At 40.2% G+C, this 23,814-nt stretch overlaps 3 protein-coding genes and 1 long non-coding RNA gene across 6 annotated transcripts in view; 1 reads left to right on the forward strand and 3 right to left on the reverse strand.

The window, feature by feature from the left end:
• LOC116848154 (homeobox protein OTX2-like) overlaps nucleotides 1–1,536 on the reverse strand; it is an 83,982-nt gene extending 82,446 nt beyond the window's left edge. The window contains exon 1 of one of the 2 annotated variants that reach the window (XM_032823961.1): nucleotides 1,352–1,536. The gene's annotated coding sequence lies outside the window, so the exon portion shown is untranslated. Of the gene's footprint in view, nucleotides 1–898; nucleotides 939–1,351 lie in introns of those variants that run through there. The other variant, XM_032823962.1, reaches the window with a different exon arrangement.
• The window catches only part of LOC116848162, a 140,031-nt gene extending 130,608 nt beyond the window's left edge, over nucleotides 1–9,423 (forward strand). Inside the window, exon 5 of the long non-coding RNA XR_004378919.1 lies at nucleotides 9,319–9,423. This is a non-coding gene — a long non-coding RNA (uncharacterized LOC116848162). The remainder of the gene's footprint in view (nucleotides 1–9,318) is intronic.
• On the reverse strand, nucleotides 8,163–17,911 carry LOC116848152 (sodium-coupled monocarboxylate transporter 1-like). The gene is made up of 9 exons (XM_032823958.1): nucleotides 17,723–17,911; nucleotides 17,313–17,572; nucleotides 16,308–16,653; nucleotides 13,982–14,136; nucleotides 13,242–13,382; nucleotides 13,063–13,171; nucleotides 11,837–12,058; nucleotides 9,401–9,921; nucleotides 8,163–8,592 (listed from the first exon to the last, which is right to left on the reverse strand). The coding sequence occupies exons 2-9, from the start codon at nucleotides 17,531–17,533 to the stop codon at nucleotides 8,499–8,501; spliced, it is 1,809 nt and encodes a 602-aa protein (XP_032679849.1). The 5' UTR covers nucleotides 17,534–17,572; nucleotides 17,723–17,911; the 3' UTR covers nucleotides 8,163–8,498.
• A 412-nt stretch (nucleotides 17,912–18,323) lies between these two features.
• On the reverse strand, nucleotides 18,324–22,031 carry LOC116848151 (KICSTOR complex protein ITFG2-like). 2 transcript variants are annotated; one of them, XM_032823957.1, is made up of 7 exons: nucleotides 21,731–22,031; nucleotides 21,405–21,630; nucleotides 21,023–21,321; nucleotides 20,598–20,910; nucleotides 20,141–20,396; nucleotides 19,735–19,969; nucleotides 18,324–19,661 (listed from the first exon to the last, which is right to left on the reverse strand). In XM_032823957.1, exons 1-7 carry the CDS (start codon nucleotides 21,875–21,877, stop codon nucleotides 19,482–19,484), a joined length of 1,656 nt encoding a protein of 551 aa, XP_032679848.1. In that variant the 5' UTR covers nucleotides 21,878–22,031; the 3' UTR covers nucleotides 18,324–19,481. The 2 variants fall into 2 exon arrangements, with proteins under 2 accessions (XP_032679848.1, XP_032679847.1); XM_032823956.1 differs by having other exon boundaries at nucleotides 20,141–20,910.
• Nucleotides 22,032–23,814: the final 1,783 nt, after the last annotated feature.

The raw sequence follows: 23,814 nt of genomic DNA on the forward strand, positions 1-23,814 counted from the left end.
AGAGAGAGAGAGAGAGAGAGAGAGAGAGAGAGAGAGAGAGAGAGGTGGGTACCGCAGGATCGACGAGCGGGGGATCCCGCGAGAGAGCGAGACCCCTCGAAGATGCGGTAGTGTTGGGCAACAGACTGCTCGTGATATTGCGTGTGTGTATGGCTCCAAGAGTGAGAGAACAGGGGGCTACGGCACATTGACAAGATTCGTCTCGCTTCTGGCAACACACATGTATACGCGATTCGCGGACAATAGTGTGAGAGAGCACGCGTGGTCTTGGATTCGTCCTGCCCTCGATGCGTTCCCGCTACCAACGAGCTCTTCTATCTCGCTCCCTTCGAAGCGCGATACGCGGAGGACGAGGGTTACGCCCGTACATGTGTTCGTGTCGGTCGATGAGGCTGGGGGGGGGGAATGCTATTCGCATACACACCGACGGACGGAACTCGCTACCGGAACGCGTACTCACGAGGGCTTTCGGAGGGGGTGTGTTCGCGCGAGTACCCGCACACAGGAAGCTCCTGGATCGTCCTGCCTTCGATGCACTCCCTGTTACCACCTCCCCTGGAAAGCACCCCACCACCATCGTCGTTCACCAGGATACGCCGCGAGCGCGAACGAGTAGGTGGGTTGGTGGGTAGACAGTGAAGGAGGCGAGGGGTGGAAAGCGAAGAAGTACAGAGAGGTCCGCGAGAGTTCGGTATCTTCTCTCTTTCTCTTTGCCCCTATCTCCCCGTCTTAGTCCTGCTATCATTATAAATAAGCTCTGCCTCGATGATACATACGCGTACGAGAGGGAAATACATAGGACTTCGCAGTCTCTCTCTCTCTCTCTCTCTCTCTCTCTCCCTCCCTCCCTCCCTCTCCCTCTCCTATCCTCTCCTACCCTCTTTATCCCCGTCCTTACCCTCTTCGCGGCTAGATTCTATCTCAGTGAAACACACGCGTATCCCCCATACACGCGAGCAATACCCTCATAAGCGAATGGAGGAACGTGCTCGTCGTATGGAGAAAAAGAAGGGCACTGAAAAAGGGCAGAGTCAACGAGCTCCAACTTGTGCTCTTTCCTTCTCGATTTACCTCCTCCATCTCTTCGTGTCGTTGTTTTAAATATTTAATACCAGTCATCGTAATTACCTATAACATCGCGATACAGCGCAGAACCTAAACGCTATTTGGATACCGATTGCCCTTCATTCTTTATGAGAAGTAAAAGAAGAGGGGATACGGTACCCCAGTGCCATTACTCTACGATTAAACACGATGAGTTTCCTTCATGCGACCTTTGTCCTCCCGATTCTGTTCTCAGTAGCTATGTCGGTCAACGGACACGCGCGCTCTCGAGTACAATTTCACGTACCAGCCTACTCCCAGCTTCTCAAGGGCCGTAGGGAAATGTTGATGACGCGCTTGTTGCGCGCGGATGAAGAATCCAACGAGCGCGGCTTCCTCGAGCATCTCTCGTCCTCTAATGGAAGCACTCTGCCTCGATGAACAAGCATGCGTGTCCGCACACACACGACTGTGGGCACGCGCGCGCGCACACCCACCATACAAACGCACACACGTCCACGAAACGGCACCCTCTCCTCGGTGCGCAGTGAGGCGCAACTATGAGAGACAGACAAGGACGGTACATGCGATCGCAGCATCCGCATGGACCAAAATGGCCGGCAGTTTGCGCAGCGATTGGCCGAACAGACTCGAAGGAGGCGTGGAGAACGCTCTCTCCACGGCCGTTAATCGGTCCACGATAAAAATAAAGATCTTCCGCGAAAGCGGCGAGTAGAGGGGGGCGACGTGGCGCGCGAGTGGGGAGAGTGTGGGGTGCGCACCGCGCTCGTAGGTGCGTTTGGTAGGGCGAGATCACGGCGGTGGGGCGAAACCACGACTGGTGGGGCAAAGGGCTTTTTTATGGATCACGTCGCTATCTCTGTCTCGCTCAGCCCGCGGTCACGCGCATATCTTGCGCTTGTGTGCGTGTATCGTCACGTGGGGAGCACGCGAGCGAATGTGTGTGTGCGTACGTGTGTATACGCGCGCGCACCTATTGGCGTGTGAGCGTCGTACGAGCGCGCGTGCACGCTCGCGATCGTCATTAAGGGAGATGCTAATTGGTGGCAAAGCGAGGTCAGGTCGAAAGCCCGCGCGGCGTCCAGGGACTTTGCGTGTTTTTGTTCCATTCTCTCTCTCTCTCACTCTCTCTTTCTCTCTCTCTCTCTCTCTCTTTGCCCCCCTCTGCTTCCTGATGTGTACGCGCCGCTGTGTTTGACGGAAGTACTGCAAATACGTGATCTCGCGGACGTTTGATTTAGCCATCCGCTATTGACATCTATGGCTCACGTATAGTTACAGGTATATAAATAAATTGCGAATTGCGGCGAAATCGCAGAACAATACGAGACACGTGCCACTTGATCAAGTGTATCGTAGATGAATCTTGTCTATAAGACAAAATTCGTACACTAAGAAATTAACTATAACTAAAATTAATCATAATAATATGTTGGATATATAAAAATTTATTAGAGTTTCTTTTTACACTCTTCGACAATATTGTTTGTATTTTGAAGTTATAATGTGGGGATTTTCTAGATTTTTCTGTTCTTTTTTCTTTTTATACATATTTGCAGTATTTGATTGTCTCATCTTGATACCACAACATGTAATCGCGAACTCGCCTTGCAAAATTTTCCTTATAAATTTTACAAAAGTTGCAATAAGTCAAGCGTTCGTCCTGTTTTTCAATAATGTAGGATATTGGCTTTTCTCCCGTTAAACCGCTGCTTCTCATATTCTTGTCAAGATGCTTGCCATTGTAAAGAAGTATCTCGAAAAGTATCCATACGTCATGTATTTGCGACAACGTCTGCCTCCCATAACAACGCGACATATACAGGATGTTTCAGGCATTGCCTAATATTTTCTCTCGTATATAAATTTTTCCGGAGTTCTGATCACATCTTCTCAGAGAAATTCGATCGAATAAGATAAACAATCGTTTACAGTTGTTTATCTAATTCTCAACATTAAATGCCTACATATTTATGCAAAGAGGATTTTATAGCATATAATATTATAGAATTTTGTGATAGAAACATAGATCGATATTCTACAATAATTGACTATCTTTTCACTTCATGTATACTACTGATATTTTAGAAACTCAAATGTGCTAAAAAAATAATTTGTAATGTTTTCAGAAAAATTTGCTATATATCTAGCGAGATTTATTAATTAAATACTTAAGAAAAAATACTTGAGAATTTATTTGTGGGATATAAAATTTGTCCACAAAAATAAACTTTATATTCTATACGAACAAATTTTCAAGTATTTTTTTTTTAAACATCCCAAAATTGAAAAAAATTCATATTAAAAAAATTATAATATTCTTTCTGGATATAACTCCAAATTAAAAATTCTTGTTGCAAGAAGATTTTTCTGAGATTAAACAAATCGTAAAGATTGTATTGTCAATTCTTTTATACCCGGAAAGTATGATTGTTCATACACTGAGGAAAAAATACTTGAAATCTTATTCGCGCGCATGGCATGAAAGTTTATTTTACAGAAATAGACTTAATTTCGTAGAAGTAGACCTAATTTAGCAGAAACAAACTTTATATCCCACGAATAACTTTTCAAATATCTTTTTCTCAGTGCGGCTCGTGCGAATCTCGAAGATGACTCAGGTGTGTGAAGATGACTTCACATATTGAAAGAAACGAGACACCTTCCCAAACTCATCCTCCGGCCTCTCTGTACGAGCAAGTACATTGTGCCTGAGACAACCTGTAGGGACGCGTTACATGAGAATAAACGTGACCCTTTCTGCGCGATGGTCCGGAGCCAGGCAGCGTATATCCTAACTTTCTTTGTACGATCTACCTCACCGCTGAAATATACGTGTCCCCTCTCTCCACCTTTTCCTCTTACGCTATGTCGACACGATATCGTGTACATTCGCGCACGATACATTGAACCAGAAACGGATGAGCTCGCTTTTCAATCTGACCCGATATCACGTTTCCTTCCAATAGCTAATTGCAAATTCGCGCAAGATAGAGGATAGACAAACGATGACAGAACGCGATGCAAAAATAAAGAGTCGACTATTAATAAATTACACGCGACACGGCTACGACACAAAAGTTGAACAACTTCAATCCACGTTTAACATAACATACACTCGCTCGCTTGAAAAATACGCCGTCTATAAAGAAACGCATCAAAACAGGAAACAATCGCGACATTAAATCAAAAGAGATAAATGAAATTTACTCGGGCCTCTCTCTGCCTTCGGGAGATTCGAAGTCATATTTTAACTGAGAAGACGAGATATCGTGCGCAAATAAAAGCTGAAATTACAGGATGCATTGACAAGTGCGGAATTAATGTTTAATGATGCTCCCAAAATGAATATTTCACTGTCTACGCGACGGATATCTCTGATATGCCGGCTGTTCGGATTGTTCTCTTTGTGCGATTTATCTCGGTCCGGAGTCATATATATTCCGGCTCTTTCTTCGAACGCGTGTTTAGATGTGTTTCCACATCCACAGGCCGCGCTTGCTTATTTGTTGGATACAATGCACTCGAGCGAGAATAGTCAACTCCTCTTCTCGGACCTAAACATATTTCCATTCGAGAAGCTACTGTAAGAAGAAACGAGAAATGTACTAACGTTAAGAAAAAAATATTGCAATTGTTATAGTTTCCTTCGCAAACAAAAATTCGGAAACTAATGCAAACGCGTGATGTTATTGTCGTTTTTAAAATTTTTCTCTCTCTCTCTCTCTCTCTCCCTCTCTTTCTCTCTGCAATTAAACGATTGCTACAAGAAATACATACGATATTTCGATTGCGAATAACTCGCATAATCAAAGTTAAATTTCATATTTCGCGATTGTTACATTAATTCATCCTAATGAATGCGTTACATTTTGCATTCGAGGAAAGTGGAACGATTGGATTTCGTGGTGAATCTCGAGACTCACAAAAGATTCGCTTTTCAACGTAAACTCAAACTCAAAGGTTCAAAGGTTGCGGTGAACTATCCCTGCGTCACGATATTCCTCTTAGCTGTCCGTCGATCCCTCTCTTCCCCACTCTCTCTCTCTCCCCCCTCCCCTTCTCTCCCTCTCTCCTGTAGGCAGAAACGGGGGTCGATTGTTGTTTGTTTGTATTTGCCATGAGAGCATCCCGGCTGCATCTAGTGAGATGCAGCGGCGTTGTGAAAGGCGGGCGGGGTAGGTAGGCTGGGGTGCACGGATGTATCGTATTCTCCATTCTACGGTGCGTACAGTGCGTGCGGTTGAGGGAGACACGACGCCTGCTACCAGCCCGAAAATTGAATGTCACTCGAAGAAGAAATGTCACAATATTCGCGCGCGTCCGCAAAGGAGGGGTTGTTTTGTAACTTTGTGTTCCATCTCGTCTCGTCTGTCGGAGAATCCATTGTACGTTTCGTTGCGCGATAATTTTTATAGCGGTATAAGACGGTTACAATGACCGGGACGATATGACACGAGTGTCTGAAGTTCATTTCCCGAGTCTGGTGATTTTCTCTAACACGTTGACCCGATACACACGTTCAATTATTCATATAAAATAAAAGATATAAAACTGTTTATTCCGCCCATAGAAAATAAAAGCATCTTTGAATTCTATATAATAAAAATTATTTTGTGACTCGTGGTTTGTCAAGGAAAATAAAAATTTTCCAACTTCATATGCAGAGTATCTGTTGTATAGATGGGAAAACACTCGTAAATAATCACTAACAAAATTTTGAGTCATTAATTCAAGAAAATTGGTCGCACGCAACGCGATGCAAGATGAGTGATGATAAATGCGATTTAAGGGGCATTTTGTGCATAAAGTCAACAACATAAATAAACTGAACAAAACAGTCCTCTTCCATTTTCCAAAAAACTATATAGACTCTCGAGTTATTGAGAGAAGATTGGCGAATGATAAATGACCAATCTTTTTCTAATTAAAGAGCTAAAAAATCTAACTATATTTTTTTGCAAAATGGTAGTGGACTTTTTTGTTCAGTTTGACCTACATGTATACGAGCGTTTTCCCGAGTCGTTTACATGAGTCGACTGTTTGAAATGCAAACGCCGAGGCGGCGCGCGACATTCTAGCGCGTCGTCTAATAATAATGCTCTCGCGCGGATTCGCATCTCGTTGACCGAGAAATCCTTTCGGCATCTGTCGAAGGTGGCCAATTGGTGCCTTTCCTGAAAAAGCGTGTCACAGAAGGACACGAGGTCGCCGCCGCCGTCGCCGCCGCCGTAATCCGACGCCCGAATGTTTGACAGAATAATTTTCACGTTAGTAGGGTGCATTATGCGCCTTTATGCTCGCGCCTAGCCCCAGGCATTGTCGCCGAATAAGCCGTATCCCACACTGCGTCGATCCGCCGGCCTTTTATGCGCTTTCGCACAGTATACAGTCGTTCAGCAGCAGCAGCAGCAGCAGCAGCGGGAGAACTTGATAGGAACCGTTCGGTAACTGCGAGTCGAAGCTTAAATTTTGTCTTTGATCTACGCATATTCGTCAGGCGCGCGCGTAAATTACTCTCTTCTCTTTATTATCCTAATAATATTATCAACGTGTCAAACTCTGTATTTAAAAATTTACGCGTCTTTGGGATCTCAAGTATTGTCCATCCAACAAACACCAAGTAACAATTATATAATTGTTAGTTATACAACTGTTACTTGGTGTTTGCTGGGAATTTGAAATATCATCTCCTTTGCACTGAAAAAAAATGTTTAGTATCTGGAGGTATGATTACATAGAGAAATAATTACTGTCAATTATGGCCGAGAAAACTACTTTTCATATAAATTCTGCTGTAAGATTAGCGATAATAATCTTGTATGCGTATTACCTCTACCAGTTTCGTGTTAGAACAAAAAATAGTTAGAATTAAAAAATACGGTTGGAGCAAAAAATAACTATAATTGTGGTTAGATCAATCATTTTTTCTCTCTCTCAGTGTGCTGTCGTAAACATGAATTCCTTACTCCGGTTTTAACCGTTAGCCTGATTTTAAGTATGTAATAATTGGTATGAAAAGAATCACTAGAGAGGGGTGGCGAAGCGCACGGCATCAAACGACGCTTTTGAGGGACGCCCCGTTGTAAAAAGAGACGGTGCAACGTCAACCACGAGGAGGAGACGCTGCGCGATCGGGCCTCTCAGGTCTGTCACTCGACACCAAATCAGACAGAATCTGTCAGAAATCTGTCAGCCGGTCACAATGCAAGCCGAGCCCTCACTTCGGGATTTTATCCACACGTTGAAATCAGACCGGACAGAAAGGTGAGGAGGGAACGGGGGGGAAAAGAGAGAAACAGCGGGAGGGAGAGGGCGGAGGGTTCCCTCGAGGTCGCGCATCGGTATGTCAGTAGACGAGGAGACTCTCTCTCTTTCTCTTGCCACCTATATTTGACACCTTTCAGTCCAATAAAATAAAACGGTCAGCGATGGAATGTAGTCGCCGCTTCTCGGGGCAGCAGAACCCGAAGAAGAAGCTCCGTTTCTCCGCCGGATGTGAAATGTCTCCGCGGATGGCCCGGGATTTCCCTCGATCCAAAGACTCGACGGTCGCATCTCATATGCTGATAAGAGGTTCCAGCTCGTCGTCGAGAAAAGGTAGCCTCGCTCGGTCGATCATCGGGCCCCTTCGCTCGACCACGAGAAACCGACCCAGCCGACGAGGCGGCTCTCGAAATTTGTCACGAGTCGGCCGCGATGACGCGACTCCGGCACGACCCGTCGCGGATTTTCAAGAGAGACTCGACGAATGACTCGACAAAAAACTCCCGCGGCATTTACATTCGGCCTTAATCCGATAGGCATCGTTCCTCCAGATGTTCGGGCCCGGGGAAGGGGGTAAGGGCGAGAGGGACTTGTTTGTATTGAGATGCGTGGGGCGAGATATATAATCTAGTCAATTTGACACCCTCATCGACGTCCTAATGGGTGCTTTCAACTCCGAACGAGCCAGTTAGATGCAGTTATATCTTCCTCTCTCTTTCTCTCTCTACTATACCCGCTACTCTACTCTCTCGGCAGCTCTACTCGCGTCCGCTGGCCCATCGATCGCCGTAGATCCCGATAGTTTGTGGGAGGTTTGTCGATTGTTTGAGTGGACTGTTTGGGGATTTATTGATCGTTGCTTCCCTTCTCGGGCGGTTTACAGGAATCTACGAGCGCCTTTGTATCGATAACGACATGTCCGAGGTGTCGGACCAGCCCGCGAGATGAGACCAGTCTTCGCGTATGAATTCGCTTCGAATGCTGTACAATAGAATATTTAAGCTAATGTGCTCTCGATTACAGAATATATAATATCGTCACAGAGATCATTGGACTCGCAATCGAGCGATTTGACAAACTAGGTCGAGTACGCGTCGCACCCTTCCGCCGTAATGACATTCTCGTAACGTCGCGGACGAGAAGATATATACGATGATATTCTTATTCTAAGACTTCAACTCCTCCTTCTCGGAATTGGTTACCAGCGCGGTCGGCACCGCATGCAACGACACTTCCATATATTTTTTCGTTGGCATGAATCTGCAAATGATAATGACATTTATAGGAGATACGCGAGTTGTAGACGAAGGTACTCGAGCCGAATGATCAAATTTGAATGTTCAGGACTATATTAAAACTCGAAGTAACATCAAAGCAGACATCGAGTTTAGGTTTCACGCGAATGAAACTTGAGATCTTTTAAAACATGAAGAAATTCATTTAAAAAATGTTTTGCTGTGGTAGAGATAGAATTCCAAATGTCATAGTTAAAATTTATCCCTGAGTTTTGTATCTGTCAGAAAATTGCTTGTTGTATGTAGAATGTACAGAAACAGCATTCTAGTGATATCTGCAGGCAAATTTAAATCCCGTTACTAATTATTAATCTGGTCTTAATTTGAATAAGCCTCATAGAGAGAGACTTTCCTACTAAATTTTGCAAATATAGTTCAAATATGATATTCTGTCTCTGTCATTTACATTGATTAAATACAAAATACTTGCGATGTCGCAGTATTTACTGGTTTATGCATCTTAGCTAATTTGTTATATCATTCGCCAATCTTCTTCGATTAATAACTCAAAATTCTACGTGGTTGTTTTTAAAAATGGTAGAAGAATTATATGTTCAGTTTGATCTTTCCTAATTTACATGTATACACGGGATATACATTTTGCGTCAGACACCCATTATTCGTAGATCATTTTCGCTAGAACTGCAAGATCAGATAAGATATGAGATAAGATTATAATTTTTTTTTTTAGTATTCCTTAAAGTCTCGAGTGAAAAGTTAAAAGGAAGTATCCTGACACATTTCGAATAAAGCCACGACGAATCGACCAATACCTGGTGATAAATGGTGGGAAATGATCTCGATCGAGGTCGCCCAAATCAGGCGCGCCGCAGATAAAGCTGACTATCGTGCCGATCACCATCACAATCAAAGCCCCCAACATCGTGTAGTACATGAAGGATATCCTGTATATGAAGAAGGGCTCATCCGCGGACTCAATCTGCACCGGATTCTGCGTGGTAGTGGTAATCGTCGCCGTCTGATTGAGCAAACCCGTTGACGTTCGCAGGCAACCCTCGGTCGAGGTGGGGAGCGAGGGATAAGAGAAATGATGATTAACCATGTGCCATTGCGCGCCGACGATGATCCACATCATCGTCACCATCGAGATCAGGGCACCTATCATCGCGCCTTTGGCCGTCGCCCAAGGCACCAGTATCCCCAATGAGAATAGACCCAGCATAGTGCCGGCGGTGATGCCAGTTACGGTCAGGGACAAGCTGAAGATATCACCGAGACGATCCACGAGGAACACCATGCCGACGCACAAGAAGCCTAAGATAACCACTGTGACCTGAGGACGACACAAGCCGTTTTGGAATGTGCAACACACTGTTCGATACGCGTATATTCGTATTCTCTAAGGTACAATTAGCATATTCCTTCATTGAGATACTATACTTATAACTGGTTGTAAGTACAACACTGCAATCAGTAACATCTCATTGAAAGAATCAGCTAATAGCGACTGTTAAACATGATTAATAATATATTCTTTGCTTGTTGTTTCTTTCTCTTTATTTTTTCTGGCTTAAACCTTAAGCCTTCAACAAGAAAAATATAGACAAATATAAACAGAAAGCAAAGAGCACATTATAAGTCAGGTTTTATCAGTTTTGATGCAAATATAGACAATATCATTGCGCGTAAAATTTCATGAAAATCGTTAATTCCGCCACAATGCAGAAAGTCGGATTTGACATAGTCTATAACAAATTTTGTAAAATCTTACTTCCACGAATCGAAATCAGTGAAATATAAGATGAAGAAAGAAAATGGTAATATTTTCACTGAAAATATCGATGAAATAATTAGAGAAAAATCAATGAATATCGATGAAATAATTATCAGTAAAATTATCCTCTGACTAATTCAATCAGAAACATTTTTACTGATTCACTTTAAGAGAATACGATTCGCGAATATGATTTAGAACACGCGTGCATCTCTCCAAACCGCGTATTTACGAAAAGTGTACATTGCAAATTCAAGTGTGTTATTTTTAAACACATAAGCGTGTAATTCCACTAAAGCCTTTTTAACACTTGCGACTTTAAACTCCCGTAATTTGGCACATTTGACATGTGTAAATTATAACTTAATACATTTCAACGTGTTAAATGACATGACTTAAAACGTGTAAAGGATTCAATCAAAATAACACATTTGGATTTACAGTGCAATGATGTTTTTGCAGAAAAAAACATATACGGAAAACAAACACCAGTTAGTATAATTGGATAAGATCCAGACGAAAACTCAGTTTCTCCAGACGAGAAACGTTATCTTTGTTATCATGACCGATAATATTCCTTAAACTCTAGATCTGTTTAAAACTTGTTTGAGATAAGTGAAGATAATAGGCTGAATAAGACTTTTGACAAAAATCTTCCTGTTTCTACAATCGTGTTTTTGCCTGGTCCTCAGGCAACGGAAAATCCAGTGTTATCCAGTTACGCTGATAGAATTGTCTTTTCCGTGTAACATAAATTCATCGTTGCTTTCATCATCCTCGATTACTCTCGCGTTCTTCGTAATGCAACGAACAACCAAATCTTTAGCTTATAGCACGTTATAGGTGACCGCGCAAGAGATGCAACCGCGTTTTGAAGTAACCAAAAGCTGAAAGCAATCGACTGAACACAATTAATTGAATTCTCTTCCTACAGGAATCTTCCTATACAATAAATCGTACTACAATTTATAGTACAACAATTCGTACTATAAATCCAAATACGTTATTTTTAAATACATAAGTGTAATTTGATTAAAGCTCTTTTGACACATTTCTTGTAGTTTTAAATCGCGTCATTTAACACATTTAAGAGACATGTTATAATATATAAATAATGTTATAAATAATGTTATAAATTTAATACATTTAAACATGTCAAATGATGTGACTTAAAACGGTAAGAGACGTGTAAAAAGAGATTCATCTAAAATAACACACTTTGCAGCGCATATAGTATCCAAATAACAGAAAATAAATTATACAAATCAAATGTTCTTTTCTTCTTGTATGTATACGTGTTCAATTCTTCAATTTTTACCTTCAATTTCTACATTTCAATCCGTTCGGCAAATCTTAACGATATCGTGCCACGGAAAACGGAGCAGCGGGCGGACAGGACTAGTGAAAGAGAAACCCCTTTGTTTCCTCCGCGGTTTCGGACCGTAATATATTCCGCGTGTGGGTGTCTTTGTACCTTCATAATGTTGGCGGCTTTAGTCTCTTTGTCGTTGCTCTCTGGCATCCAGGGATTGATGAAATCCTCGTAAATCGTGCCAGTGACTGTGTTCAGTCCGGCGCTCATCGTCGAGAGACCGGCGCTCACCAGGCCGGCGAGAAAGAGGCCAGGAAGTCCTGGGACGTTCGCGGCTACGTCCAGCACGTAATATGGCAATATCTTGTCGCTTCTTGCTACAACCTGAAAACAAGTTAATTCCTTTACCAGAGTCCTCGCCACCCCTTTCAACACCACACTCCCGCCCCCGCGAGACGCTCGAGATTCATTTAATCCTCAATTGCCCGACTTGTTAATCTCATTTTAATTACGCTTGTGATTCGCTGTTTCTCCAATACCAGGATCGTTAAAGTAAGAATAGGGAGAGAAAGGAGAAGGTGCGAGAAAAGGAAATAGATGTTCTATTCTGTCTCACACACAGTGATCTTTTGGACACACACGGGAAGAAAAATATTGGGAACAAGAAAGAGAACGAATGTCTATAGTTGGACAAGACATTTATTATATTCTATTCTCTAAATTTCTTGGACTGAAGTTTCACTCGAAAAGTAAATGATCACCGAGCCACTTAAATGTAATCAAGTAATTTCTCACTCATAGAAAATAATAGAAAAATAACTAATAATAGAAAATAACTAATAGAAAAAATTAGTTAATGTTATTAAAATTATAGTCATTTTTTACGTCAACTATATATTTTTGTTGATCTAACAAAAAATAGTAGTAGCAACGTCAATAAGATTATTGTAGTATTTGACTACTAACACTATAATAACGTTTGCTATAAAAATTCTCTTAAATCTATAAATCTTCTACACACATGTTATGCGATTATAATTACAAATATTAAATATTTTTTCTCAGTATATAGAGCGAATTTTCTACTCTGAATCGTCTGAAGTGAATATTTTTGTCCAAAATTAAAGAGTAAATTTTGATATACTCCATCATCACAGGAACATTTTCACTCTAATCGACTGAAATATTCACTCATGTAATTTCGAATATTTTCACTGTTGTTTCAACTAAAAATGCTTCCACTTTTCACTCATCTTGAGTAAGATTCCACTCTAAAAAATTTAGAGAGCTAGAAATGGGAAGGCGAGCAAAAAAGAGAAAAAGGAACAAAAAAGTACCATAAATAAATATTACTGCACATATACATGGCTATTGAAAAGACGACTTACGTGCGTGGTTATAGGATCGCACTTATAATACCTAGCGTACATTGTAAGGCCGGTGAAGACGGAGATTAGTTTTACGACCACCTGACCCACAGCCAGGAACCATACCGACCTGCGAAGGCAAAGATTGCGCGTGTAGAAAACGGTTCTAAGGTTTGTTCAAGTAAATAATGCGCACGTACTTTTTGGCTTCTTTGATGTTCGGTACCGCCAAGAACCTTTGCATGGAGACCTGACTGATACCCAACCCAGCTAACCACGTCATCACCATTCCCACTGACATGCCCCAAAACGAATTTCTAACGAAGGGACTCGGATCCATGCTGTAGCCACATGAAAAAGAAATCTCATTTCGTGTAACTGACTAGAGACCAGAAACTTAAATTTTCTCCCGGAAATTATTTTGTTAATTTATAGTAATTATTTCTCTGTGTGATTACAAGTTAAACAAATAATTTGTTTCTCAATGCAGTCATTGGCACTGTCTAAAGAAGCTTGGTTTTTCCTGCAACCACTCTCTTAAAATGAATCAGTCAAACATCACTGAAAACAGTGAATATAGACTGATTTGCAGTTATAAGTATGTCACTGAAAGTGCTTAGTGCTATACTTATAACTGATATCAGTGACTACTCACTAATTCACTTTAAGAGAGCAGCATTGTAGTTAAACTTTTCACGGGCACTCTATGATTTAAAAAGAAACCTTCATAACTAAAAAACTGTGAACTAACGTCGCTGATCGCAAGAAAAGCCATACTTTTCTAGAATGCCAATGACTAAGGAAGATGTTAATAATTACATGATTCACCCTACTCTCTCTCTCTCTCTCTCTGTCTCGCGCGCTTTTCTTAACGCAACGAGCGAGCGAGTGAATCTTTAGCTTATAGAGATAGTGACGTAAGAAATGCAACTACGCTTACTTCCAGAACACGATTCTTCCACCCTCCTGGGCGATTCTCCACGTCTCGCTGACGCCGCCCACGGCGATGGTCCCCAGGATCAAAACGGCAACGAGACTTCCGACAGTCACCGACATCTGAACTGTGTCCGCCCATACGACAGCCTTCAGGCCTCCCTATGAGTTTTCAAAGAGAGATTATTCGCGCACAATGAAGGTATCAGTGTCACTCACAGCGCGACGTGCACTGAATCAAACGGCACAGTACGATCGGACTCGGTGAAACGTAAACCTAAGGGGCGAGAGAAAGGAAGATACACGCGCGATTGTGTCGAGACACTGCGACGGGGTTACCGCTACGATATACAAAATTCATTATGTATCCTAAATCTATTATCTGTCGGCATTATCACCACTATCTATCATCTGTTTATGATCTGTCAGCATTATATATTAATTTTATTGTCTATCATCTTCTTATTAATTATATCTGTTTAATCATTACATATTAATTTTGCCGCACGGATATCAGCCAACCGTGACTTTTGCGCATCGTGAATCTCCAAATACTTATCCGCGCGCCGGCTTACATGTGTAGTTTCTGAAAAATCATCGCCGACATTAATGCGACAAAAAAAATAATATGGTGCACATAACCAGAAATATTTAGCTGTGAGCAATATCTTAGTCATCTTTGTTTGATGGTAATGTGTATGGTTGTGATATGACCATGTTATTTTAGTACATCAATGTAGTTGCGCGTGATTTGGTTGTAGTAACCAGAAATTGATTGGAGTAACATTTACCATGGATACACTCTGGTTGGAACAATCAGATACACCGAGAAAAAGTATCTGAAAACTTATTTTTGAGATATAAAGAATTTATTCACAGAAATAAATTTTATATCTCCCAAAATTTTCATGTTCTTTTTTCAGTATATCTTCACTGCTGCAACGCCAGTAACTCATCAGTTCATGCTCTCTGGTTACAGCAACCACATAATTGTTCCATATTTTACTATTGAATCTGTTTAATACAACTACATTTATTTGCAAGTCAACCATATTATTTTTTTCCGTACATTATTGCAAATTGAGCTGTTAAGAATCCTTTCCCATCAATCTTTCTGATATCAGATGGAGATATCAGAAAGTTATCTTCACCGCGATGAAATGAAAGCATGTCGCATACCTACACTCATTTAACACAGTAAGTTACTCTGCCCAGCGTACTACTACCCAAACAAACATAAGTCTTGAGCAAATAACGGCGAGTCTCATCATTTTTTGTGTGCCTTCTTATTGTTAGAGTGACGCGACAGTCGTTTATTGTGGTGTCAGTGCCGGTGCACGTACCGGTGCCGCATATCGTAAATAATCCGGCGAGATGCGAAATTGATAAAGCCGCAGTCACGTCCACAAAATAATTCCAGTCTAAACAGTCGTTCATCCAATAGCCGTCACGATAGCTGTCCATGTATACTCGATCGCAAAAAAATCGCGATGTTTTCGGGATCGTGAAATCAAACCTCGCGACCCAAAATTCGTCAAAATTTAAAATACAGACTATAAATTCTCCGCTATCAATGGTGAATCAGTAGCAAGAAGGTCGTAACCCTTTTCGTTTCGATGATTTTCAGAACAGGTGAAAATTAAATAATAGAGAGAAAGAGAGAAAAAAAGAGAGGAGTCTTCACGTTTATATTTCATTTATTGCAAGAAAAACAAAATAATAAAAACGTTGTGGCGTTTCTGCCGCGGACTATATTTTGTTTAAACAAATCGCGATATCTGATAATGTCATACTTCACGCTAAATGACGCGGATACTCTATTTCGGTAGTCCCGCGGCCTTGAAAATTAATCTACACGTGATCTCTACGACATCGATAAATCTTACTTTCAATATGCAGCACGTGCTAATGTTAACAGATGATCGATTTTACATTCTAACATCTCGAAATGTTAGTCCTGCTTTTCGATCTGAATTTTCTAACATCTGTATATTCTGAAAGATCAGCATATGTTTGATATACATGGAAACTGAAGTCCTATATAGTAACTCACAAACACACAAAATGCCAATTATAGGTTCCAAAGAGAATCTTTCGATACAGTTAGTATTAAATAGAATCAAAAAAGTTTGATAGTATCAAAGTAGACTTCAGAGCATCAAAGTAGGCGTTAAATGGAATATTGAGGTCGAAATTAGGATCAAATTTCCAATTCAGGATAATGCGATCGAGTAAACGACAATGCTGCTGCATTTATAAAATCGTCGCAGACTTTTGTCGCTCAATTGCGAGTTTCCAAAAAGAATATCAAGATAATCGAACGTTTCACTTACTATTGTCGTGTAAAAGATGCACACCATGCATATCACCGGCGCGACGAAGTGCAGATTCATACCGGTCGCCTGCGAGAATGCTAACGCCGGCACGTAGATGATCAACGGCACGTAGACGACCAGCGAAAGGGTGTAGAGGAACGACGCAAATTGCCGCACCGGCCTAGCAAACCGCATCTCCAAGTACTCGAAAGTGCTGGTGAGTTGCAGCTTGTGGAACACCGGCAAGTACACCCATACAATTAAGAAGCACGTTATGAAAGACGTGAAAATACACGCCGCGTACTGCGTCCCGTACTGATACACTTCGGAGGGCACGCCGAGTAATGACACTCCCGATATGTGACTGAAACGAATTTTGACCACGTCATAAATGAGTCTTTCTCATTCAATTCTCGGTACATCGTACCAATGTATTATAGATCCGTTAGATCCAATTTTAGCCAAAATAGTTCATTAAATTATATATATTATAATTTTAAACGAAAACTCTTATAGTTGTCATCTATATAGCTACAATTGCTGTTTTTCCCTGCGTGAAGAATAAATCGATATTCTGCAGTAGTTAATTATCCTTTGATTTCGTATATGCTATTAAACATTTTGCTATGCTTTTAGTGAGATTTACCATGTTAGCAAAATAGATTCTACTGACAGTCTATTTCTGCACTATTAGAAACATAATGAAATTGAAAAGAATTAAAAAAAAATAATCTGTAATACTCTCTCCATGTAAAAGTTTTCCAAAAAGCAAAGAGGAAATTTATTTATTTTTTTCAAATAAAATGTATATTGATCATCTTTAATCACTTAATCAAATTAATCATCTTTAATTTAATTAATACTACAATGATATACCGAAGGTTAACATGAAACATTCGGTTTAATCGTCTTACATTGTTTCCTCATGAGTTAATTAAGAAAACACCGCGCTAATTTTGAACAATAAATATTGCGGTATCATTATAAAGACAGCTAGAAGCACGAGATGCGTGGTATTATCACCTTGCTATCAAGCTCATGCTGATCGGCACGAAGGACATGGTCTTGCCGCCGAGCAGATACTCGGTGGTATTATCCTGCTTCGTGCTGAAGAAGCCGAAGTAGACGCCAATGAGCATGCTGACGCCCAGCAGACCGCCAAAAAGAGTGTAATCGGTCCATCCGAAGGTCAGCTCCTTCAGCTCATAGCCCGCGAAAAATGACTCGGTGCCGTTAATCGTCATTCTGGACTCGTCTCGGCTCGAGGGTTTCCCGTCGATGAACTGCACGTTCCCAAAAATCAAGCACCACGGCGTTCTTCAGAGTCGACCTCGCGCGCGAACACGATCGCATCAACGGGACGATTAATTCAGAGACGATGAACGCGCGTGATCGGGAGAAATCTCGCGGATTTGACTGATCGTCGCACTTACGTGTCTCAATTATTTCCTGTCTGTGCGTTCGACACGCTGGTCTGGCATCTGCATCGGAACAACCGTCTGGAGTGGCGCGCCGTACCGACGGCGACGAGATCTCGAAAGAGTGTCGCTTACGCACCCACGATCTAATCATGCATACACCTGACGAAGTAACCTCGTAGGAATTTGGAAAAGTACCTGACGAAATTTGCATACCCACTGACAATGACGTTCCATGCTATATGTTCGGCCGATATTCAGCATGGTGTCAGTCTGATTTACGGCGTGCAGATAAAGCGATGCGATACGCAAAGTTTCCGCAAATAGACGAAAACTCCTTAAATGGGCGCCTTCGATGTTGCACTTCAAGCTAAATTTAATTTCATAATTTACATCGCCGGTTGCTTGTTTGCCAAAAATTTGCGCGAACTTTCGCCGATCGTATATCCTTCGCGATAACGCGACGATGACGAGGCACCGCGTTACCTAGGACGCTGCCTAGGAAAACGTCCTGCCGAAGTGAGAAACGAAGAAGCCGATGAGAAATCGCGCGATTACTTCATTCACAATCAAATGTTTTCTCAGTGGAGATAATATTGATTCGCGATGTGCTAAATGAGCGTCTAGATAAGTACTCTTTGTTGATCAGATTCGATATAACAATAGATATAATAACAATAGATATAATAACATTCGATATAATAAAGATTTAAAAAACAGTGACTTCTCATATGCTCTTCTACGATATACGCACACACATTGGAATACTTATATTTAACCTTTAAACTGTAATGTCGATCTCACAGACTGCTATTAAAATTTTACTTATCAATAACTTCCTTGACATCTGCAAAAGGCAGTCTTAACTTATACTACCTTCGTATCTCATGTGCTTTCACCAAACCCTGCGGTGGTCCCGTTTTCATTCACTAGAAACGTATAATACGAGACGGTTAAAAAATTATAGTGGTCTCACAGACCGGTGTTTACCATTTACGTTACTTTTTTCGCAGTAAAATGCTATACTATAAAAATTTCTCTACCCTTAAAATATAATAGTATATCAGTATTATAGCTACTATTAGGAGGTAAAATATGTAAATAAATATGTAAAAAAAATATGTAGATGAATGTGATTTTTATAGATATATTTGAATGTAAAAGATATTTTAAAGCCAGTAAGTAAGCCACAGGCACATAATGTGCCAACCGACGTTCTCGAAAAAAGAAAAACTTGCACATTATAAAACAAATTCAAACGAAAAACTGTACAAATATGCAAAGTGTGAGACACCGATTTGTTTACAATGCTCGCGGAAAATGTGCGTATACTGCTTAACTGGTACGCCAACAAACAGATCTGAAAGTTCAGACAGTTTTTAAAAAATATAGTTTTATACTATTTTTCGTTTTTGTTCGTTTAATTTTGTTTGCTAATCATTATTAAAAGAAAATATTGTTTAGTTTCAAATTTAAATTCACAGTTTATAAAACACGCTTATCACAATTTAAATATATTTTGTCATTTATATATGAGATTTTTTATCACCCTCATATTAAAACATTTCTTCCCACCTACCTATTCAGAATAATTGAAAACATACATCTTTCATTATAAAGAACTTCAAAAATTAGAGGAAATGTAATAGCGGTCTGTGAGACCGATCATTACCATTCGTGTGATTTTTTTTAACGTTACAGTTTAAAGGTTAATTCCATAAAGACGTTATAAGTGTAATTTTCTACAATATATGTAACATTTGTCTTCTATACACTAACAGCCGCCATATAATAACCACTCAGTTAATTGTTGCATTTTCTGTTGTCTCTCGCCAACACTACACTCGCCTAACAATTTGTCGAGGAGCTGTATTTGATCAGACTCGAGATCCTCCGTAGGATTCAAAGGACTGACCGTCATACTTGGCAGGGTAACATCATAGTAGAGAAAAATCTAGAAGAATAAATAATACTGCAATTATCGCTGTCATTTAATCGATTCGTACGTGTAGAATGCATGTAAGCACCTTGTTGTTGAAGGTATTGTATACTAGGCAGGGGCTGGATGTTCCCGGATTCACGTTGTAATTCCCCGTGCAGAAAGCTCTAACCGGTTCTTCGAACTGAAAGCGCACGCTGTGTCGTTGCTGGTCCAGAATGTAAGTCTGACCATCCCAAGCGCAGGCGATTATCTCATCCGCATTGTTACCTGTGACATCCAATCGACACAGAGCAAATATCTGGTGATCCACTTGCATTGCCCTGCAAAAGAAGGAAAATTTGATATTCACGAGTTTCTCAAATTATACATATCTATATATTGAACTATATATTTTGCGTCAATCAAAAGATAGTAATCTTAAAAGTCGAGTCGAATTTTTTACCAAGACTAAAATTAGGATCTAAATATTGCTACGTAGTGCAATCACTCACCACAAAATGACTTCATCCTGCACTAACATGATGGTTCCGTCGAGCGTTGCTAACGCGTACGGTTTTCCCCTCGGAGCGCCTCCATCAGCCATTGTGTCGTTCGCATCGTCATCTTTCTTCTCGCATTGTTTCACATCAGCGGTATCGCTACCATCGTTATTATTAACGCTTCTACTAATATTATTCCGAGAGAATTCCTTAAAGGTCGGTAACAATGAATCTTTGGTAGTTTTGCTATCAAAGTCTCCTAGAATAACTTTTCCACCAATAGAATTGCCATCTATTTCATCAACACTGGATGAATCAGCAGTGCTATAAAACCTAATCGTTCCCTGACTATCTGCTCTAAATTCCCTACTAAATTCACTCGCCGTATTTGAACTGTTTTTTCTAATCTCGGGTTGCGAATAATTTCTTCGAAACTCATGTCGCGATACAGATTTAAAAGTTTTCATACCTAACTGACTGTCATCCACAAAACCCTGCTTCGGGAGGTTATCTTTAGGCTCGTAACTAGACATTTTAGGCTCGAAAGTCGAAATAAATGGCACAGATCCCGGCTCTAAATCGCCAATGATCTCCGTTGAGATATTTTGATTGCGCATTCTAGATATCCCTAATGTCTGATAATCCACGCAGCTGGCTGCTACCTCGCTGCTCATTTCGCAGGAGCCGTTCTCCATATGGCAATCGTCAGGATTACATTTAATTCGCATAAATGTACCACCTGGTTGTGCGACCAATAAAGTTGGCGTGCCATCACCGGTATGCTAGCCAAAGATTTTCGTATTAATGTATTTTCATATATTTTATATTCATTTATATTATTGTCAATATATTGTGATTTATGATGCACACTATACGTATATCGATTTAACATACTTGCAGTGTAACTGTTCCTATCTGATTGGTGCATTCCCATTTATTCAAGCCAACTAATTTCCCCGTTCCTAAATCAGCATTACTCGACCATCTATAAGATCGGACAACACGATCCGTTAGACCAAGAATCATCTCATTTGCACCATCTTTATCGACATCAGCTATCAGTACTATCTTCGTGTTAGTCGGGATTCTTTGTACGTGTACACATTCCATTTTCCCGGACAATTCATTCATTTCACTATTGTCGATCTGTTCAGAGTTCTGACAGTTCGTTGTGTTAATACCTGCTCCAACATCTGCACACATATATATACTCTGTATTAATATTAAAGATTTTTTGTTTTTTGTAAGGTATATCTTCTCATATTTCAAAGCTTACCAGAGCTTGTTTTGAAGTTATCTTGATCACATGTATCTTTGCCAACATGTTGGCCTATGGACATGTTTGAATTATTGGGATTGACAGATCTGGGACTATAAAATATATGTGTCCATCCATCACCACAAATGACTACAAGCGCGTTACGTCCATAATTAAAGATATCTCCAACTGCCACACTAGTTATAAGACCAAGGCCTGTAATCTTTTGCCATAGCTCCGATCCCTATTGTGTAAAAACCAAAAATTAAGCATAGCTCTAGAACATATGATTTCAAGCGATATTATTATTTCTTTTGGAAATAAAACACAAATAGCATATTTACTTTGAAAATATAAAGCTCTCCTTCAGCAGTACCCACAACCAATTCATTATCACCATCATTATCAACATCTCCTATTGTCAATCCATGTCTGCATACAGTACCAGGTAAGTCCCATTGGAACTTCTTTACAAAACTAACAGCTCTCATAATTGGATCTTATAGAATGCAATGGCTGCCATCTACTTGGTGGCCAAACTATATGTGTCGCTTTTGCTGTCACAAGACCAAGGGAGATTGGCCCAAAAGTGTTAGAATCCAAAGAATGTCCAATATGATCTCCTTCTAACCAACAATGCCCTTCTGGTACCTGTATCAAAAGTTTTTAATTTATTCACAAGAAGTACAAACAATCTATGTATCAAGTATAGTCAGTATCAGTCCATTATTAATGTTAGTGTATAATTGATGACTAAATATTATCATTCAAGAATAGTATATCATACTTCAAGAACATTGATTTTATATCCATGTGTGTCTATAATATCTCCAGAAAGTCCTACAACTCTCTTGATAAGTGTCTGACTTGGTACTTTGGGAGATATAACAGACACTATATCACCACGTTGTATATCTCGGTTCCTGGCAGCCCAACGATTTAAGAACACATAATCATGATACTTCGTATCTGGATTCAATACAGGTTGCATAGATATTCCTTCCACTCTCGCTACATATCCCACTATGTCACAGAAAGCAACCCCAACTGGGATTCCTACCAAGATATTACGTACAAAACCTGCGATAGTCATCTATCAACCTTCCTAAAAAAAATTTATAACATATAAGTACTTAGGTTAACTCAGTTCAATAATACAAATAAGCTGTTATTACTTGTACTGTTTACACAATGCCAATTTCTTCTTGAATATTATGTAATGATTAAACATAAATTTAATAAATACATAAATAAACACATAAATTTAATAAATATGTTATGATTTACATAATTACAAATATGAACGTGTTAGGTTATTCGTTAGTAAATTTTGTTTTTACCAAGATTTATCATAAATAACTTCACATTGCCACAGGACTGTCAAAGATTTACACTGAAATATTCTGTATATATAAGATGATCTTACTTTTTCCTTTTAAAAATAGAAGATTGAAAGAAAAACAACATGAAACAAGTTATGGTGAATTCGAACGTACATATTTCTATTTGAGACCCGTTATTTTGCTGGCGAATAACGAGTTTAAAGATTTGGCCGACACCGATTTTCACGCTGTTCGATGCGCCATCTGCACCCATTTTTTAAGTGGAACTACGTTCCCTATGCCCATTTTCAGACGCTGCCGGTAAAGTGTCAATTTGTTGCGTGCCATTCTATGCCCATTTTCTGGCGATTTGTGTCCGTGCTAAGCATATAATTGCATGGTTAAGAACATGAACAATCCATGTTTTCAATCACGCAATTATTCGCTTAACACGGACACGAATCGCCAGAAAATGGGCATAGAATGGACACACAACAAATCGACACTTTACCGGCAGCGTTTGAAAATGGGCGTAGGGAACATAGTTCCACCTAAAACATGGGTGCAGATGACGCATCGAACAGCGTGAAAATCGGTGTCGGCCAAAACGTATGGCGTGGCCGTTCTCAGGTTCTCTCTGGTTATATAGTCAAAGGTGCATCCACTCATCAGTGGTGAGACAAGAATAGAACGATTGGACGTCTGTCCTTTTCTAACTTACTATCATTGTATGGAAATCAACGGACACGAAACAGACGCATTTTATCGTTACCATCGCGAAGATACGCTTAAAGAACGTAGTAAATGCGCACTTTGTTAGATGGCGTTTCGAAAATGCGCCTAACTCTGATCCCTAAAATCAAGCTGGTGGCCGTTCTCAGGCTTCTTTCTGTGTTAACAAAAATGACGCTATCGAGATGGTTCAAAAAGCATTTTACAGCTTAAAGTATTAATTTTTAACTGTTATATGCTATAATTATACTACCGTTTTTTGCGAAGATCGGGTTAAATGAAATGTGACTTTTTCAACTTCAATTTCATTTTTCAGTAATTTTGGCTCGAAATTTTTATATAAAAACTTTATATTAACGAACGTCGTATATCAA

Source organism: Odontomachus brunneus, unplaced genomic scaffold (assembly GCF_010583005.1).
Source record: "Odontomachus brunneus isolate Ranch 3 - 2012 unplaced genomic scaffold, Obru_v1 Obru_scaffold_090, whole genome shotgun sequence".
NCBI classification, from domain to species: Eukaryota; Metazoa; Arthropoda; class Insecta; order Hymenoptera; family Formicidae; genus Odontomachus; species Odontomachus brunneus.

Coding starts and splice junctions, on each gene's coding strand:
- LOC116848152 (XM_032823958.1), bottom strand. CDS start 17,533: ATGACGATTAACGGCACCGAGTCATTTTTCGCGGGCTATGAGCTGAAG. Junction 13,383..13,981: donor GGAAGAATCGTGTTCTGGAA/GTAAGCGTAGTT, acceptor ATGTGGCTACAG/CATGGATCCGAGTCCCTTCG. Junction 13,172..13,241: donor AACATCAAAGAAGCCAAAAA/GTACGTGCGCAT, acceptor TTGCCTTCGCAG/GTCGGTATGGTTCCTGGCTG.
- LOC116848151 (XM_032823956.1), bottom strand. CDS start 21,877: ATGAGAGCTGTTAGTTTTGTAAAGAAGTTCCAATGGGACTTACCTGGT. Junction 21,631..21,730: donor GAGAGCTTTATATTTTCAAA/GTAAATATGCTA, acceptor TTTACACAATAG/GGATCGGAGCTATGGCAAAA. Junction 19,970..20,140: donor CAGGATGAAGTCATTTTGTG/GTGAGTGATTGC, acceptor CTTCTTTTGCAG/GGCAATGCAAGTGGATCACC.